The following is a 20277-nucleotide window of genomic DNA, read 5'->3' as shown; positions in this document are numbered from 1 at the left end:
CACGATCAGAAAAACGAAATGCATAAAAAAAACTATTTTTTTTTTATTATATGCAATAAGTATGACACTTTGTTATCATGCCCAAGAAATTAAACAAAATAAAATAAACTAAAAATAATATAGAATAATTATTTTATATTTTTACAAATTATTAATAACTAAAGATCAGAGTAATATTTTTTTTAAAGTCCAAAAAAGAATCCTACTTTTTTCTTAAAAATTGAAAATATTCTTCTTATATTTTTTAAAATCAGCGAAATATGATAAATATAATGTTATTTGAACTATATTCTCTTAAATTCCAAACATACTGTTACAATTTTCAATATAAAATACATTGGAAAATGTTTTTAAAACATCAAACATTAAATTAAAAATTGTTGTATACAGAAAAAGTATTAGGTTTAAAACACTACAATAATAAACTGCTATCCATGACAAACAATAATAAAATATACTAACACAATACTATTAGCCCATATTATGAGATAAAATTATTATCCCAATAATTAGTATTTATTTCAATCTAATATTTACGAAGGGTAAAAAATAATGTTTTTGTCAAATAATTAATATAATACAATTAAAATTTTTAATTATAAAAAATTAAAATTATTTTTATCTTTCACTTTTTTTTTTCAAAATTTCAAAATAGCCATTTTTATAGTTCTTTTTACAAAAAAATATTAATGGATTGATAATTAAATTGTCGACCTGAACTAGTGGGTAGAAACGTATATTTTGAGTTCAATTCACAAGGTTTTAACGAAATTTTTTTTGTGATTTTCTCATTGGTGGTGTCTGGTCTCTGGTGCAAGACGGCCATACTACCAGCCCCGTCCATCATTAAACTAGCTAAGAACTATCTTTGATACCCTAAAACGTGAAACAAAAACCACCATCCTCTATAGCATATGAAATTCGGGAAATAGNGATACCCTAAAACGTGAAACAAAAGCCACCATCCTCTATAGCATATGAAATTCGGGAAATAGAAAGTTGTAGTTTTAAATCGTTTATTTTTCATTATTCTTTATTTTGAAAATTATATTATTTTCTGGCTATTATGTATTTTTATTTAAATAAGTAGCATTTCTGTTTTTTTGCTTCTCAATTCACTTCGTCGATCAATTGCGTTAGAGTTGTCTTGTTTTAAAAAACACACATTCGCATGTAACTGAAGTTATTTCAAACCATTTAATAACTTTTATAAACTATTTTTAATATCTTTTGTATAATTTTGCTTAGTCATTTGCTCACAAAAATTTTTGAGCCTCGAGCAATAACAATAAATAAATATGTGGTCATACCACTTACAAAATTTGTTGCTTCCTCAAAAGGACATAAAACTTGTATGAGCTCTTTTGATTTTTTCATTCTTCTGAAGTAATCCTTGAGAAAGGTTATATATTAGATAATGAGTATCTCAAATTGAATATTCCAACTTCACAAAGGATCCAACATATAGTACGTAGCATTCCACCTTTTACACATATATTTTAGTTGTTTTTGTAGACTTTTTGTTGACCAATTTGATATATATTTAATTTATAGTTAGAATGACTATTTTTTCAGAATATGATGATTATTGATATAATTCTTTTAATTAAATGTTAAATTATCCAATTTTAGACTTTTTCTCGTAACAAATATTGATGGATCGAAAAAAAATTTGCTTTAATAAAAATTTGTTGAACATGAAAGTTATATTTCAAATTATTGGGGTCTGAACATTTTTGGTAAAACGTCACTAACACCGATTAGCCTACGAACAGTTAATTTAACATCAAATTAAACTCAGTCGTTCTGAAACATTTTCATATATGTTAATTGAAAAAAATATGTTTTTAAACGTGATAGGTCTTTTTTAAATTTTACCAATACTCAGGTTTTTTATTAGGTTTTCATAAAAAGTATATGAAAAAAAGCTTATTGTCTCTAATTTATCTTTTTAAGATTTTATTAACCTAAATTATAACAAAAGTTAAGGAGCTGTTACATAGATATGTTAACACCCGGTATGTTAAAAGGAAAGTAAATTAAAAACGTAGGTGATTAGATAACAAAAAAAAAAAAAATGGTTTCAATATAGTAAACGCCTTCAAAAATTCCTTTTAATAACATAAATTCAATACTATTAATAAATAATTCTAATACATTTTCAATTGTTTTCAATTGACTTTGATTTGCTTAACGAAATTGTAATAATAATTCTCATAGATTTGTCCAGTTGTAATTAATTATTATATTCTATAATTATTGTAAATTGTATAAACCTTTAATTAAAGTTTTAATTTTAAATATTTTTTTTTATTGAACATGTTATCAATTAGTCATGGTTATTTTTAAAGTACTTTTTTAATGAGTTAAGTAATATAAAAAAATTACGTCATAATATTTAACTTAAAAACGTTTTCTACTATTTTACTTTAGAAAATTTTTCCATGAAAATTAAGCAAATTTTTATAAAGAAATGTATTCATTTGAAAAAATTCTCTCCTATTTTTGATTTTACAACTTTGTTATTTTTCTCAAACTAGAATAGAATTTATCTCGTATAAATTTTAATACTTTGAATCCGCGGCTTGACTTTTTATCAACAGTTCACGTAAATTTCATAATTGTTCAGTTTTTTTTTTTTAATAAATTATATTTCACGTCATGCTTAGAAATTCCCTCTCTCTCAAAGTTTTTATACGTTCACGATCAAAGATTATTCCAAACAAATTACTACACAAGTATGATGTTGTCAATTTAAAATGTATTTAGTTTAGTCTTCATGTTTAAGCGCTTTTACATTGGCTAAGATCGCCGACACTGAAATGATAACCTTTACGTGTTAGGTATTTCACTGTGGTTTAATTTGTCAATAAAAACAACTAATTTGAAATATATATTCACGGTTCTAGATTTTTAATATAATTGTAATAACAGTTGAAAATGCCATCTGCCACGTACTCAGTAAATCAAAATTTGAAAAATGACACAGCTAACTGCTCACCGGTAAAATCCTTAACATTGTAATTATTTAATTATAATCATACACTGGTTTTTAATTAAAGAAATATATTTTAAGTTTTTTTTTAGCTTTATATTTGTTTTTACTTAATAAATTTTTTTATGTTAGCTTTAACACGTAAATTTAATCAAAATATTTAATTAAATATAGGATTTAATTATAGTTTAACTGCCTTTGTTGTTTTTACTGATATATTAATTTATTTTTTCTAAAATGTGCCTTGCCAGTAGACCTTTGTCAAAATATTAAAGGTTTTTAATCTACAAAAAGAATTAGGTTTGAAAGAGTCCTTATAATTTGTAATTATATTCAGATTAATTTAATTATAAGTGCACTACGAAATGATGGATGCAATTAAAAAAAAAATATTTGTCTTTCATATAAAAAAAATTAATTGCTTTATTTGTATTGTAATTTTATGAATATCCTACAATCATTAAAAATTGAATTTGAATTTCATTATGATGATTAAAATATGGAAATGTTAATAATTAAATTATTTCAATAAAAATTTACTGTCACCATTCTTTCAAACAAAAATATATAACTTCTTAGTACTTCTTATTTAATGATCATCTAAGAAATATCAAATGAGCAATAATCACATTAGACTATTAGTGATTCGTTAATCCTATTAAAAATGGAGAAAATGTATTTTGAATATCTACGTTTAATATTATCTTTTTATTTAAGTTACATTAGATTATTTTATGTAATTAATTATGCGTAAATTGGTACAAAAAATAAATCTTTATCGATACATATAAAATTGACGGTGTTTATAAAATATCTTATTTTTAAAGTATTTTGAATAATATCTATTAATTGATTCATTTATATTTTAAATATAAATAGATATCTCTAAAAACAATAATAATAAAGCTGCAAAGTTAGTTTCCTTCCTATTAATATAATTTCCTAAATAATGAAATAAAGAACAAACAACAATGCCACCATTTACTAATTTATCTTATATTTATATGAAAGTGTGATAAAAATTATTTATGATTTGATTATATTATATTATATTTTATTGAACAAATTACAGACCAGTAACTATGACTAATCTCTAAAATATTAAAATAACAAATGATAATCCTTCAATTAAAATCTATCTCTTTTTATTATTATAATAATAACATAAAATGAAATTTTAGACCATAAAAAAAAGTCTCACATATCTAGGCCAACAGTTTCGTGCTCTGGTCCACAAATTTTCATGTTCTTTCTAAGATACATTTTTAATTATCAATTTTGATAAGGTATTAAAATTAATTGTATATAAATAATTTAAATTTAATATTGTAACATATAATGATTTGGTATGATTGAGCCCTGTCGAAAATACATTAATAGTCTGCTGAAAAAATCAAAATATAAAAATAATAAAAATTTGGAAATAGAAAAATAAATTAACCCAAAAATCTGATATAATTACACTTTTTTTAATCTCTATTTAGAGATAAAAATTAAAAAAACTAATAAGATCTGTGGCATATATGAGTTTTTATTTAAAATAAAATTTCAGAATCAAGGAATTGAAGATGAAATAGAATTACCATCAATTATCAAGAGTTCACCGATGTTACCTGGGATATCATCTTCTACTCTATATATAAACAAGTACAACGTTATAGCCAAATTAGATCTACTTAGTCCATGTAGAGTTGAATTAATTATTGTTTTTTTTTTTGTACTATATAGGTTTTCTATGAAAAGCAAATTACATGATACTTCAAATTCTTATCTAAGCTTCTTACGCATTGTTAGTATATTTTTAAATTCATAAACTCATGATTACTGAATGAAAATTAGGAATTTATATAATTACTTGAAAGGGCTTAAATTGTAACTATAAAACTATTAGACAAATGTAAAATTCGAAAACATATATTATTAAAAAAATGCACTCGTTGAATCCATTTTTTTTTTTTATTAATGTAGAGATTGGTACATGTAATAATACTAGGTACGTGTTAATGATAACCTAATATGTTTAGATTTAATTTTAAAAGATTTTAATAAGCAAAATTCACTATTTTTCGATTAGTTAAACAGTTTAATATATTTCAATCAAATTAAATATATTAAAACTATTTTTTCTTGAGATTTTCTTTCAAATAGACAAATAGGCTTTGTAACCCATTCTGCTGTATAATGATTTATTGAGTAACATAATTTATAGTATTTGTGTTATTAATTGATTAAGGACCTTATTCTAATATAGGATTTCATTGTTAAAGATAACAGAGGCCTTAAATCTGGGTAGGAACTTAAAGGGTGTCAGCATATCCTAGGTTTAGGCCTTGCAAATATGGAAAAAAAAATATTTCTTAAATATAAATTCGATTGTATTACAATTACATTTGTTCAGAGACAAATAAAATTAAAAAACAATGTCTTAATCAATCAACTTGATATACGTTAAAAATAATATTTAAATTGATAATGGTTGCTTTAAATTATATACTTTTATATTTTATGAGAACAATTTTTTTTTTGTTAAATGAATTATAATTATTTCATTTTTAGTTTCGGTATGCGGACAAATGGGATATAACATTAATGGTTGTTGGTATAATTATGTCAGTTGCAACAGGTTCCAGTTTACCAGTCTTAGCTTATTTTTTTGGCCAAATGACCAATACATTCATTAGGCAAACATCAAAGGTACTTATAAATATTTTTTTCATCAAAATTTAAAGCGTTAGCAATTGTATAATTTATTTTGAATATAAATACATCCATCTTATTTTTAATTGTACAACTCACTATGATATGATAAATATAGTATGACTTTATGGAAAACGGAACTTCATGGAATTTACTAAACGTTACATCTACAAACCATGAGTATGTAGTAGAATATTTTCATCATATACATAAATATGTACGTAATATTTTAATCCAAATTTTACATAGAACATCTTCAAGTATATACTCCATTCCGAAATTGTCACCTGAAGAATTTGATAATTACATGACAGAGTATTCACTGTATTATTTGTATATTGCAATTATTGTTTTAATTGCTGCTTACATTCAAGTAAATAAAATCATGTTATATATCTTTTTGAAGTCATAGACAGAAGAAATATTAACTATACTGAGTGGAACAGATCTAACTGACAACTCATATAATTTATGCTACAATTAACTTTTCTTGTAATTTTTTAAAATATTATAAGCATTCTTAGATTACATCTATATTATATTATAATGATATTTTTTTAATAAAAAAAAATTATAAAAAAGTAATTTTTTATTAATTTTTAATTAGTTCAAAATTAAAAAATATTCGGATTTAAGAACTTTACTTACAAAATTCATTAATGGATCGATAAAAATTTTAAGAAGAATAGTTATTGAATTACACTTATTTTAGTATATATAATAGATATGTGGCTCTACAGTTATAGCTCGTACTTGTGTATATTTAAAATGCATACTCCACCCGCGTGACGTTTCCACTCTATGTATTGAAAAGTTTGTAACTCAATAAATATTGATCTAAAATTACTATAGATCCAATAATAAAAAATTAAATAATTATCAGTTTTACACTCTTCTATTTCCCGAATTTAATTTGCTACAGGATTGGTGGCTTTTGTTTCACGTTTTAGGGTATAAAAGATAGTTCTTAGCTAGTTTAATGATGGACGGGACTAGTAGTATGACCGAATGGACCAGAGACCAGATACCACCAATGAGAAAATCACAAAAAAAATTTCGTTAAAACCTTGTGAATTGAACTCAAAATATACGTTTCTACCCACTAGATCAGGCCGACAACTTAATTATCGACCCATTAATATTTTTTTGTAAAAAAAACTATAAAAATGGCTATTTTGAAATTTTGAAAAAAAAAATGAAAGATAAAAATAATTTTAATTTTAATTTAAAATAAAATAACAAAATATATGATTATAATGTACTCTAAAAATGCGTAAATAATTCAAAAGAAAATTAAAGTGAAATATTGTATGTATCAAAAAGTATAATAGTTGTCAGTTAGATCTATTCCATCTTGCATAGTATATTATAGTAGTAGCAATTATGGGTATAGTACAACAATCAGACAAATAAATCTTTTTAGAAAATACGTTTTTGTTAATTTTGAATAAATATGATTTTTCTGTGTAATTTAAAAAAATACGAGATTTCAATTCTCATTATTTGTGTAGTTAAATCTAAAATAAAATTTCATCATTGCTTTTAATGAAAATAGACTCGCCTGGATTTTGTACTCACTGATACTTGTCAGTGTCGTTACAAGGGTAGAGAAAGAGTGGCATGTGCTTTATGGGTCCCCTTACCTAGCAGTGACATAATTAGATATTATTTTTGTGGGGTATATACACATGCCAATCTTTTATTAATCTTTTAAACTAATAAAATTATTACATATTATTATATATGGTTAAGATAAGTTTACAATATAATAATTTTTACTGGGTGATCTATTCAAATTTAAACCCATTCATCTACAATTATGGTTTTCCCTGTGCTTTACAAAATCATGTGTCAGCACTGGTTGCACTGTGTTATTCAATGAAAATCTGATATTGTTATAAAATATTACCAATACAACTTCAACGTATTTATAAGATTTTTATATTTGTATCATCTTATTTTACGTGAAAAGGAGAAGGTATAAAGCAAATATAAGATTGTAAATTTATCTCAAGCGAGAGTATAAGTACACCACTTAGACTGATAGTAATGAAGATGTGGTGTAGTGAGAAAAGAATATATAAAAGCAGAAAGAACATAAATGGAGAATCAAGGAACCAGTGGAAATTGAAAAGGAAAAAACAAGTAAATATTTTTGAAGACGGTAAAAGAAAGAATGGTGTGGAATGTTTAGCGAGACAAATAATGCATGGAATATTTGTGTAAAGAATACTGCAAAAGAGATTGTTTATAAGAGTATGAGTAGAATTCTAAGAAACCAGGAAACCTGGTGGTGACATAAGGACATTCAGAATATTATAGGGAGTAAAAAAAAACATTTCAAAGTATGGCAAAAGAAAAAATGAAGAGAAAATTGGATTTATTTGTGTACAAAAGCCAAGTGTGTGAAAAGTATGGGGTATAATAGGCTAGGAACAAAGGAAGGTGAAATAGAAGTTTATAGACTTAAGTAAGAGAAAAATAGTTTAAATATTAGTATTGTAGTGCTGATATGTAAAGACAAAGGAGATATACAGAATTGTGGAAATTATAAAAGTATGAAGCTTATGAATCATAGTATGAAGATTTAAGAAAAATGATAAAACAAAAGAATAAGAGAAAAAACATCAGTAACAACGAAACAGATTTGTTTTTTGATAGAAAAGTCAACGATGGAGCCAGTTTTTTGTGAGATAACTAATAGAAAAGCATAGGGAAAATAAAAAAAAGTTATGTATGGTATCTATAGATATGAAGAAAGAGTACTGAGACAGATTTTAAAATGTGCATTAATGAGAAAAAAAGTCCCAAAGAGATATTAATATAATACCTGTATAATATTATACATATATAATAATCTATAATACTAATAGAGTGTATGTACTATGGCACTTGTACCAAAATAAAAAGTGTGGGTAGAGTAACGAAGATTTTAGAGTAAGATAGTAATGCACTAATATTCTGTTTAAATCCTTTCCTTATTTTCTACAGTGAGGATGAAATTATTGCACAATAAGTAAAGATGTGATAGGAAAGGTGGAAAATTATAAATATTTAGGATCAATTGTGCAAATTAGCTGTGGTATTGACGAGAATGTAAGACACAGGGTTAAGTGTGGGTGAGAGAAGTGGAGACAAGCATCTAGTGTGTTATACAATAAGAAAATTACATATGAAGATAGAAATCGGAAATTGTAAGAACTGTTATGGAAATGAATGTAGAATGAAAAAGAGGTAGAGGAAGACCAAAAAATAGATGAAGGGATGTTATTGAATGTGATATGAAGACGGCTGATATGTGTGTAGATGATGTAGGAAAATGTGTCAAGTGAAAGTTTAGAATAAAGCTAACCGAGTCCAAATAGTTACTATAAAGGTGAGGAAAAAAAGTAGAAGTTATATTTGTATTATCATTCTAAAATATTAATCTTATAAGTATTATAATGTTGAAAATTAATTGTAATTAAAATTTCTTATGTACTTGTCGTAATCTAAGTGTTTTCGAAAAATTTCACTGTAATCGGATCAAATACTAGTAATAGTATTTTTAAATAAAGCTAAATTCTCAAAATATTGTTAGGGTGAAATTTTGTGAAGTTAATATAGTATTTCTAAGTTAGTATTGTATATTAAGGACTTTTTGCTCAATATATAACTTTTAGCTAATATCTTAAAAGTTTGGTGTGAATTTTTAAATTATTAAAAGAAAATAAATAATTTTAGACTTGGTGTTGGGAAATGGCCTGTGAAAGGCAAGTGTACAGATTACGAAATGTGTTTTTTTCTCAAGTTATCCGACAAGACATTACTTGGTTTGACACTAATCAAAATGGAGATATTTCTTCAAAACTTTTCGAGTAAGAACATTTAATAGTTAAAACTATTTTCAAAAAATTGTATTGTTCATTCGGTTTTTTATGTTTCAAATATCATCAGTGATTTAGAACGTATTCGTGAAGGTATAAGTAGTAAGTTTAGTTTGCTCTCGCAATACGCCTCAACTTTTGTTTCTGGTTTTATTGTTGGATGTTGTGTTAGCATCAAATTAACAGCTGTATTGTTGATTATTGGGCCAATTATTATTGGCATCACTTCATATCTTAGTATAGTAAGAAAATTATATTTTATCATCTAAAAAAAATATTTTATGTACAATATATTAAATTTTCTACTATGATTATCTATAATTTCTCTTAGCATGCGTCCAGTTCCGTCGCAAGAGAACAATTGAAATATGCTGCCGCTGGGCGAATTGCAGAACAAGCAATTACAGCAATAAGAACTATAGCAGCGTTTGGGTTAGAAAAAAAAGAAATTGCTCGGTAATAATAATTATTATAAATATTATTATAATTATAAATTATTTAATTGTATCCAAATGTATCTTAAACTCAAATTATTATTGAATTTTAAGTTACAAGGCGGCATTAAAAGAAGGGCGTACACTTGCAATTCATAGGTATAGGCAGTTTTCATGTGGGTTGGGCTCACTATTTTTGATGACTTATGTTGGTTATGGTATTGCGTTTTACTATGGAGCTAATTTAGTCAAAATAGGCGAAGCTACACCTGGTATAGTTTTTACTGTAAGTATTTTTTTGACACTCATTAATTTTCGTACATTGTGGAAATATATTTTGTACTTCCTAGGTTTTTTTCAGCGTTATGGCAGGAGCATTTTCAGTGGGAAATGCTTTACCATATTTAAATACTGTTGCTACAGCTGTCGGCATAGCAAACAACCTTTACGATGTTATTGATAGAATTCCTCAAATTGATTCTTATTCAAAAAAAGGTTTAAAACCAAATAAAGTAACAGGCAAAATCGAAGTGAAAAATGTATCATTTAGATATCCGTCTAGACCCGAAATAAAAGTACATATAAAATATTCAATATTTTTTCATTTTAGCATTAGAAAATTGATTAATTTGGTTTGGTATATTAACAAATAAATAAATGATTCTACCCATGAAATAAATCGCCATAGTAACATCTTACATAATAATTTCTATATTAATATTGACAAAATATTTATGCAATATGCTAATAAAAGTTATTAAAAAATATTTAATAACTTTTTAAATATTTTGTGATTTATAAACATTTTATAATATAATATAAATATTAATAAGTAACTATTCGAAAATACAATTAAAAAATTATACCAATTATACAATTTTTTATCATACATTTTTTTATAGTTACATTCTATTTATACTTTAATATTAAAAATATATATTCTAGGAATATGATTAATAATTCTTTGATCTTTTAAAGGTACTTGAAAATTTAAATTTAACAATTGAACCTGGCAAAACCGTAGCTTTAGTTGGGTCAAGTGGAGCTGGAAAAAGTACTATCGTTGGTTTACTATTAAGATTTTATGACCCAGAGTCAGGAAAAGTATATTTAAATATTTTATTTATAGAAAAAGCTATTAAAATTTAATAACTGACTATGATGATAATTTCAGATATTATTAGATTCAGTTAACTTGTCAGACTTAAATGTTCATTGGTTAAGAGATCAAATTGGTGTTGTTTCTCAAGAACCCATACTTTTTGGAGTATCAATAGCTGACAACATTCGATATGGAAGGGAAAATATTACTGATGAAGAACTTATCGATGCTGCAATTCAAGCAAGCGCCCATGAATTTATAAAAAACTTACCAAATGTAACATAATTATTAAATAAAATATATTATTTTAAGTTTCTAATAATTATTTCTCTGTGTAGGGTTACAATACATATGTTGGTGACAGAGGTTGTCAACTTTCTGGGGGTCAAAAACAACGTATTGCTATCGCCAGAGCTATAGTGAGAGATCCTAAAATAATTTTACTAGATGAAGCTACATCGGCATTGGATTCTCAAAGTGAGGGTTTTGTACAAGAGGCATTAGATCGAATCATGAAAGGAAGAACAACCATCATAGTAGCTCATAGATTATCGACTATTAGGAATGCAAATATAATACATGCAATGAGGGTATGTTATGAATCACAAAATCAATATTCTTGTTACATTAATTTTTTTCTTAAGGGTGGATGTATAGTAGAATCTGGAACTCACGATGAACTTATGCGCAAGGAAGGTTTATACTATAGTTTGGTAATGACACAAATAAAAGAACAAAATGAAGATAAAAATATCAAAGCAGAAGAGTAAAAATCATCTATATTAAATTATTAAAACATAGTATTATTATAAAAATTATAACATACAGAACAATTTTAGATCAAATGCCAATGATGCTGAATATGAAAAATATGAAATTGGTGAAAATTTAGATATTGAAAATTCAGACAATAAAGAAAAATTAAAGGTAACATTTCCTAGCGCAATAACTGATTTGTGAGGAAATACCCATTAATGCAAATAGTATTTAAGTGTTAAATTTCTATGAAGTATGTTAATTAAAAAAAAAAACGATAGCACAGTGGTATTGGGGACAGTATAAACGTAGGATAGTTGGGACGAGTATACATAACAGACACTAATTTTAATCACTGTCCTAAGAAACGATTCGATGAAAATCTGTAGATAGTGTTTAATTCTAAGCAATTGGTGGATAATTACAAAAGCAACATAAACTCCTATTTCCTTAATTATTTTCTGATTAGTAGTTTTAGATTTAAAGGTATAATTTATGAATAAATATTTATTATAGCAATTAAATGTAATTTGAAATTAATATTTAATAATTTAATATCATAATAATTAAAAACAAAACAAAATTTTTTTTTTAATTATTACTGATTTTGATTTTTAATATATTAAAAATAATCAGTACAAAATATAATTTTTAATCTAATTTTTAGCTTCGATGCGAAGATGAGATGGTATTAATTTTATCATGATGTGTTATTTTTTTTGTGCCTATTACTTTTAACTTGTAAATAAATTTCAAAAGGAATGATACAATACTTTATAAAAAAAATTTTCTTTTACTTATGAATATAAATACATTTGTCTACAAGGAAGTTTCATCGGAATCAAAAATTTACTTTTCTAAATCAATTTTTCGCACTATTTTCAAATCTAAAATTAGACTTTTTTAATCTCTTCTAAGTTTTGATATTATAACTAATTTTTTAAAAAAAATAACCTATTTTTTTGGTCCTTTAAAATTGTTTTTGAGAAAGATTTTAACAAAAAAAGTTTAATCTGTTACCATAACTTTTAGCAAAACTTGCTTATTTGAAATTTACATCATTAAATAGAAAATTAAAAAAATATTATTGTTAAGATTAATATTTTAATAAAAATATTTACTATTAAGTAAATTTATCAGAAAAACTCAATATTTTTTAATGTTTATCAATAGGTCAAGTGAGAGCTAAAAAAATAAATAACGTCCCTAAAAAGAAACCACATAAAAAAATAAATTTAATATGAATAAGAAATTACTTCTTACATGAGGAGACTATAGTGATAAGATCCTTGATCATTATTCACGTTATTGAATATAAATGAGATAAAAATCAAATAAGTCTTGATAATCCAGAATGCCTCTACTGGGACGATTGAGCTTTAGTTTCGACGTCGTATCCACAAACCCATGTTTCTTTGCCTGTTACAACACGTTTCAGTAATTCTCCATATTATTGACTTCATTATGTGACTCCTGAGTAATTTCTAGTCGCTGCTGTTTTTGTTTAAAATTCAACAAATTTTTTTGCGACGCTTTTCATATCCAAGACATTCGAAAAAATTTTCATGGTATGAGCCAATCAATTTCCAATATCATCAGCGACCTCTCTGATTGTGATTCGGCAAACGTTCATAATCATTTCTTTCACTTTTTCGACCTTTCATCGATTGTTGATGTGCTGGGGCGTTCGTCATTTCCAACGTTTTCACGGTCATCTTGGAAATGCTTAGATCACTCGTAAACATTTGTTTTACTCATGACATGCTCACCATTGACATTCTTTTAAAATTTCACACACTTAATCTCATTTTTTACGCAAAAATTGATACAAATCTTTTGATCCATTTTTTTTAACAAACGAAAATCGCCGAGCTCATAAAACAAGTCTAACCTAAGCGACTTTGACGACTAGACATTTCCTTCACTAGAAAATGATTATAGATATATATTAATAGATAATGAGTTGATAACGATATAAAATATATTTTATGTTATTTTTCGCAAATATGATTTATAATTATTTTTTTTAAATAAAATGACTATCTTTAAGTCTTAAAAAAAATTAATTAAAAAGATTATTTTTTAATTATTATTTGTAAATGCGAAAAATAAAATAAAATACATTTAAAATATATACCTTAAGTGTAAAAATTGATTAAAAAAAAATAAAATTTATTTAGTTTATAAGTTATATGAATTTTCAGTTAGATCTGTTTCAGTCTGTATATTACATTTTTTAATATTTAGATATGATAAGTATATTTTTGTGTCTTTATTTTTGCTATTTAATTCTATATGCTGTTAGTGCTTTATTGCCATCTATATTATATACAATAATATTCGTATTCTTAATAATTAATTGATAAACTAATCTCTCTTAAATATTTCTTTTAGATTAAATTATTATAATATTTATTTAGGTACCCGTATTGTATAAAAATAAAATTTTATAGTGTAAAAATGTTTTATTTTATCAGAAAAAGTCAAAATCTGTAATGTACCAACTACTAAAGTATAATTCTCCAGAATGGGTCTTTTTGCTATTTGGAACTGTAGGATGTATATTAAATGGAGTTTTAACACCAGTTTATGCGTACTTTTATGGTGAGGTATTTGAAGTAAGTATGACGATACTTTACAATTTTAATGGTTCAATACTATTTAAATAGATTTTATAAAAAAAAATAAAATTTTACAGTCTTTGGCACTAACAGGTGAAGATTTGGAAAGGGAATCAATTTTTTGGTCATTAATGTTTGTTTTGATAGGAGTACTATCTGGAATAACTATATTTTGTCAAGTATATACATCATAGTGAAATTATTTTATGTATAATAATTTGATAATTAAAATTATAAATACAGGTTTGGTGTTTTACATTTGCTTCAGAAAAACTCATGATGCGTATGCGATCAATTGCTTTTTTAAATATATTAAGACAATCCGTTGGATGGTTTGACAACAAAGATTCCTCCCCTGGTAACCTTATAACTAAGTTGGCTAGGGACGCTCCAGTTGTGAAGGCTGTAAATAAAACTTTAAAAAATAATAATGGTAATATATATTATAGTTAGATTTAATGATCTGTTGCAGGCTGGAGGGATGAGGATCGCTCAAGTCATAGCGGCTTCTGTGACTTTATTGGCAGCTATAGGTATTGCTATGATTTTCGGATGGAAATTAGCTATAGTATTAATGCTTTCTGTTCCGGTTCTCATTGGAGCATCATATCAGCAGCAAATGATCCAAAGAAAACATCAACGTAGAGATGCAAAATTCATGGACGAAGCTGGCAGAGTAATTAACCTCACTCATCAGTAAAATAATGAACCCAGGCAGTTGATCGATTAATACTTTTTGTATTTAGATAGCTTCGGAGTGTGTGCAAAATGTGCGTACAGTGCAATCACTAGGAAAAGAAAAAACATTTTCTAAACTGTATCTTGAAAGTCTCCAAGTTCCTTACAAGTATGAATATTAATCAATAATTATTTAATATTTAGACATTTTAATTTTGACGTTACCATAAAGGTTAGTAGTTCAAGTCCTATCTTATTATGGTAACTCAAAAACAAAGGTAAGATTTTACCATTATTTTTATCGGTGCAAAGAATAATTTTCCTGATAACATTTCTTTTCTTATTATTTTTTAAAGTTGTATACAGTAATTATATAAGTAAGAAGATGTTAACAAATATTCATATAAATTAATTTTCAAACAATATTTTTAATACACAAAAAGAAGAATCCAGAAATTCTCATACGTTTGATATTTTTAATATGTACGTTATTTTTACAAAAAGGTAGCATAATTTCGAAATAAAGTGTAAAAAATTTGTACATAAATATAAAAGTTTTGTCACTATTTATCAAAATTTTTTGTTATATTGTATGCGTTAAAAACTTTCAATGCATGTATGTGAAAATTCGATATTTTTTTTAAGACTCTGTATTATTAATTATAAACCAAGATGTATTTATGTAGCATCTTGTTATCAACCGTTATCGGGTGGGTGATGGTAATTAACGTGTCGATACTCGCATGGGTAAAAAATGACCTTATTTTTTATTTAACTATAATTTTATCTATTTTATAATAAAGTACATGTTTGTATATTTTTATAGGCTTAAATAATAAGTTATATATTTTTAGCTTCGATGCGAGGCTAAGAAAGATCATGTTACAATGATATGTTTTTTATTCTGTCGTCACTTTCTCTATTCTGTCTCAGGTTTTACCTGACTGTTTTCTTTAAACAATACTAGTCGTATCCAGTTGAGGGCATTACACTTGAAAATTGAAAAAAATTCCCTTATTCCGTGTAAATGGGGGAAATCCCCAGAAAAATTTAATTTTTAAAATTGTTAAACTTCAACCTTATTTTATAAAAAGTTTTTCCCGAAACCTTATCTAGTATATGCAAATGGCTCCCGAGTTTTAATTTACACTATTTTTGCATTGAAATTTTTGATTTTTTTTTTGACTTTATATTCCTATAATTTTTTAAAAAATGTATGGGTCAACTTTTAGATTATTCCACCGAATTTTTAAAATTAAATACTATCTACAGATAAGTGTCAAAGCGAATCTAATGATAATTAGATTAAATGAATAATGAATAATTAGATAAAAATGAATTTAATTATTGTCAGGTATCATATTTACTTGTTTCAACTATGCCACGTCCCCAGTGTAATGCGACTCCATTGTGCTCGCTTTTTGTTATCTTGATTACTCATTTACTTAATTGAATATCATAAAGTTCAGTGTTAAAAATATATTATTCCGTGCTAGTAATGTGGTTTCGGTATTTTACTCGTTTTTTTTTTTTTAATTTTAATATCAATGAAATTGAAATCTTCTTCTTGATAAGTTCAGTGATAAATAAGTTAGAGTGGTATGTTAGATGATAACAATATAGAAAGATCATCTATTGAAAAACAAACTTCGTTTAAAAGGATCAAATTAAATGGTCCTGTAAACTACCAAACGAGTTGCATCAGTAAATATTGTAACTAAAAAAAAACAAGTTCAAGAAATCGCCAAAAGTATACTCGATGCAATATATGAGCAGCCAAGAGAGCGTCGCATAATTTTAATCAAGTCATAGATATATTACTTTAACTGTTCTAATAATACGCTACTTTTGTTTTGCAATTTACAACAAAATATAAAGATATACCATCGGTATGATAAACAACTCATAAATAAACAGAACCAACGTAACCCTTTCTTGACGTCTTTAAAATGCCAACAAGTTGTATTTATTTATACTTACGAACGTTGATATGTAGGATCAATGAAATAGAAATTTATCATGGAAGTTAATTTATAAAAAGAATCCATAAATCGGTTTTTGAGTAATAAGAAGTTCTTCTGTAATATTAGCTCCAGCTATATCATCAACATAGGTATTATTAGACAAAATCATTTTGACGACGAGAAAATGTAGTCATTCAAGTCAATCGAACTCGTGAAGACGTGGAATTACAAGAAAAGATGTGGAGCTTATTTCATAAGTGAAATTTAAATACTTCGTTATTGAATGAATCGCGCCATTATGCGTTGATGTGCGCAATTGGAAGAATGCACTGAAATCTACATATACATTTCATGATGTCGGCCGTAAATACAACTTTTTCAAACAGCCTTTGAGAAGTAAATCACTTATTTACCGTTGAAGCTTTGGACCAATGCACAATATGTCAGTTAGAGATAAACCACTAGATAACGGACATTATGCGTCAAAGACGACTCTTTATTTAGATACGTCGTCGTCTTGATTGTTACACCATGATATGATATAAAATATTGATCTGGCTGAGTAGCATGTTTTATATGACCAAGCATTAGATATTCGGGTATAAATGAACAATAGACATCACATAGCTTACAGTTTTTGATAAGATAAGACGTTCTAAATTTAATAATCGTTTAAGAGCAATTGGACGCGAATCACCAGGCTCATATGTGTAAGAAATATCAGTGGTTTTAAAAATGTTATTAACACCGTGCGTAAGTACTTTTTGATGAAATGGTAAGGCCACACATAACTTCGACAATTGACGATTAGAGATACGGGAAGTGTGTATATATAAAAGTAAGGTGAGATTGATGTTCGTTGTAAGGTGGTTAATGGTTAACACACACGAGCGCAAAGGGTGATGAGAGGACGGTATGTTAATCATTGTCTGCCTCTATCCAACATATAAAATAATCATTATGAATTGAGAAGAAAAAATATTTTGTCTAATTTAATATTTAGTACAAAGATTTCTATTTACTTTTATTATGTTTTTTTTAAATAAAAATTGTCAAAAAGTTATTTTAATGAATTTACTTTCATAAAAATATATGTATATAAAAAATGAAACTTGGAAAAAATATACTCCGTGCGAGTAAACAAACTAGTAAAACAGTGCGAGATTTAACGGGTTAACCGAGTTAAACAAGATTTCTGTGGTAGGTAAATTTTTTCTACAGAGCGTTCCTTGTTTCTTTTAGTTAAAAGATGTAGATAATAAAAGTCAAATTTGTTATTGTATGCTCCTACTACAGAAATCCTAGTTGCTAATAAAGACACTTTTTCAAATCATTATCTTTAATTTCCCCCGCCTTCAACTATTTTTTGTTTTTGAACAATATTTCAAAAAACCTTACGTAATGACATGGCCATCGCTTTATTGGCTAATAAAATAATTAAACGTAAATGGCAAATAAAACACACCGATAGCAAACACTGAAAAGATTGATTTTCTTTTTATTCTTGAATGAAGTGGTGTGGATTCTCTGTGTGTTGTTTTATTGTTATTTCTATATTGTTAATGCGATAGTATTTTTTTTTGTTTATTATAACAATATTATATACATATATAACTGTTATTCACTTATTACAACAAAAGATTTATTTTTTATTCTAGAGAAGCAAAAAAGCAAGTATACTGGTATGCTATGCTCTTTGCTCTATCACAATCAGTCACATACTTGCTATACGCTATTGCTTTTAAATACGGATCATATTTGGTGCTAAAAAAAGAAATGACTCCTTCTGCAGTTTATAGGTATAAAAAAAATCATTTGTTAAAAAATGTTTAACTGTTTGATTTAACAATAATTATAGGGTATTTTTTGCACTGTCATTTTCTGCACAATCTGTTGGCCTTACAATGGCATTCTTGCAAGACTATGCAAAAGCAAAGCTGTCAGCTAAAATTATGTTCAACCTCATGGAGTCTCCATCCGAAATTGATAGTCAATCCACTAAAGGACTTAAACCCGTATGATAAATATTTAATATTTCATTTCATTTTATATTACATTTATTAATATAATTTTAGGATATTTACGGTAAAGTGTCTTTCAAAGATGTTCATTTTTCATATCCTACTAGAAAGGCAAATAAAGTACTAAATGGAATGGAATTTTCATTGAACCCTGGAAAGACCCTGGCCTTAGTTGGTGAATCAGGTTGCGGTAAAAGTACTGTGATTTCACTTCTGGAAAGGTTTTATTTACCTTCAAGTGGACAAATTGTGAGTAAATTTAAATTTATGTCACTTTTACATTAATATACAAAGATTAAACTCTTTTAGGAAGTAGATGATTGTGATATTAAACATATAAACCTACAACACTTACGACAAAATATAGGTATCGTAACCCAAGAACCAATATTGTTTGACTGTTCTATTAAAGACAATATTTTATATGGTGCTTATTTTAATGAAAACAGTTCATTAGAATTTTCTAGAATTGTAGAAGCTGCTAAAAAAGCTAATGCACATGATTTCATAATGAGCTTACCTCAAGTACATTACTCATTTTCATAATTTAATCATCAACCCATATATGATCATAACAAACATATCATTTATTTCAGGGATACGATACATTTGCTGGTGAAAGAGGTACACAAATTTCAGGTGGTCAAAAACAAAGAATCGCTATTGCTAGAGCTCTGGTAAGAGATCCGAAAATACTTTTACTTGATGAAGCTACTTCAGCACTAGATACAGAAAGTGAAAAGGTAAAGAAATTTGTTTTAAATAAATGTTATTACTTAATTCACTTGAATGTAACTTTCAGGTTGTCCAAGAAGCTTTAGACCAAGCCAGAATAGGTAGAACCTGTATAATAATAGCTCATCGTCTGTCAACCATAATAACGGCAGACGAGATAGCTGTTGTAAAAAATGGAAAAATCGTTGAACACGGTACTCACCAAGAACTACAAAATTTAAAAGGATTTTACTACGAGTTAGTAAAAAGACAACAGTTATAATAAAAAAAAATTGTTTAACATGTTAAATCGCCAGATTTAATTCAAAGTATACTACTTTGTTGTGTAAAATATAAATATGATTATGTAAATAAAAAATTAATAAACTAAATTGAACCAGTACTTATTATAAAGTAAAATTAATTTGT

The 20277-nt window shown here is 26.1% G+C and overlaps 1 protein-coding gene across 1 annotated transcript; it reads left to right on the top strand.

Annotated features, from left to right (window-relative positions):
* Nucleotides 1-2747: 2747 nt before the first annotated feature.
* LOC126908559 (ATP-dependent translocase ABCB1-like) lies at nucleotides 2748-20272 on the top strand. Its single transcript, XM_050690732.1, has 27 exons — nucleotides 2748-3003; nucleotides 4548-4642; nucleotides 4724-4784; nucleotides 5552-5689; nucleotides 5811-5872; nucleotides 5942-6065; nucleotides 9416-9549; nucleotides 9629-9800; nucleotides 9890-10014; nucleotides 10107-10278; nucleotides 10343-10567; nucleotides 10971-11096; nucleotides 11167-11370; nucleotides 11433-11684; nucleotides 11739-11860; nucleotides 11934-12021; nucleotides 14328-14468; nucleotides 14549-14650; nucleotides 14715-14876; nucleotides 14944-15147; nucleotides 15218-15318; nucleotides 18772-18912; nucleotides 18972-19128; nucleotides 19189-19383; nucleotides 19444-19659; nucleotides 19731-19877; nucleotides 19937-20272. Exons 1-27 carry the CDS (start codon nucleotides 2941-2943, stop codon nucleotides 20129-20131), a joined length of 3924 nt encoding a protein of 1307 aa, XP_050546689.1. The 5' UTR covers nucleotides 2748-2940; the 3' UTR covers nucleotides 20132-20272.
* The last annotated feature ends 5 nt before the right edge of the window (nucleotides 20273-20277 follow it).

This window comes from Daktulosphaira vitifoliae, unplaced genomic scaffold, assembly GCF_025091365.1.
Source record: "Daktulosphaira vitifoliae isolate Bord-2020 unplaced genomic scaffold, ASM2509136v1 Scaffold_5, whole genome shotgun sequence".
NCBI classification, from domain to species: domain Eukaryota; kingdom Metazoa; phylum Arthropoda; class Insecta; order Hemiptera; family Phylloxeridae; genus Daktulosphaira; species Daktulosphaira vitifoliae.
This window is presented reverse-complemented; position numbering and strand designations above follow the sequence as displayed.

What these genes read in the sequence shown, in the direction of transcription:
- LOC126908559 (XM_050690732.1), top strand. Translation starts at nt 2,941, where the DNA reads ATGCCATCTGCCACGTACTCAGTAAATCAAAATTTGAAAAATGACACA. An exon ending in ACTCCTTCTGCAGTTTATAG is followed by an intron (nt 18,913 to 18,971) that starts GTATAAAAAAAA and finishes CAATAATTATAG; the next exon opens with GGTATTTTTTGCACTGTCAT. An exon ending in TACCTTCAAGTGGACAAATT is followed by an intron (nt 19,384 to 19,443) that starts GTGAGTAAATTT and finishes AAACTCTTTTAG; the next exon opens with GAAGTAGATGATTGTGATAT.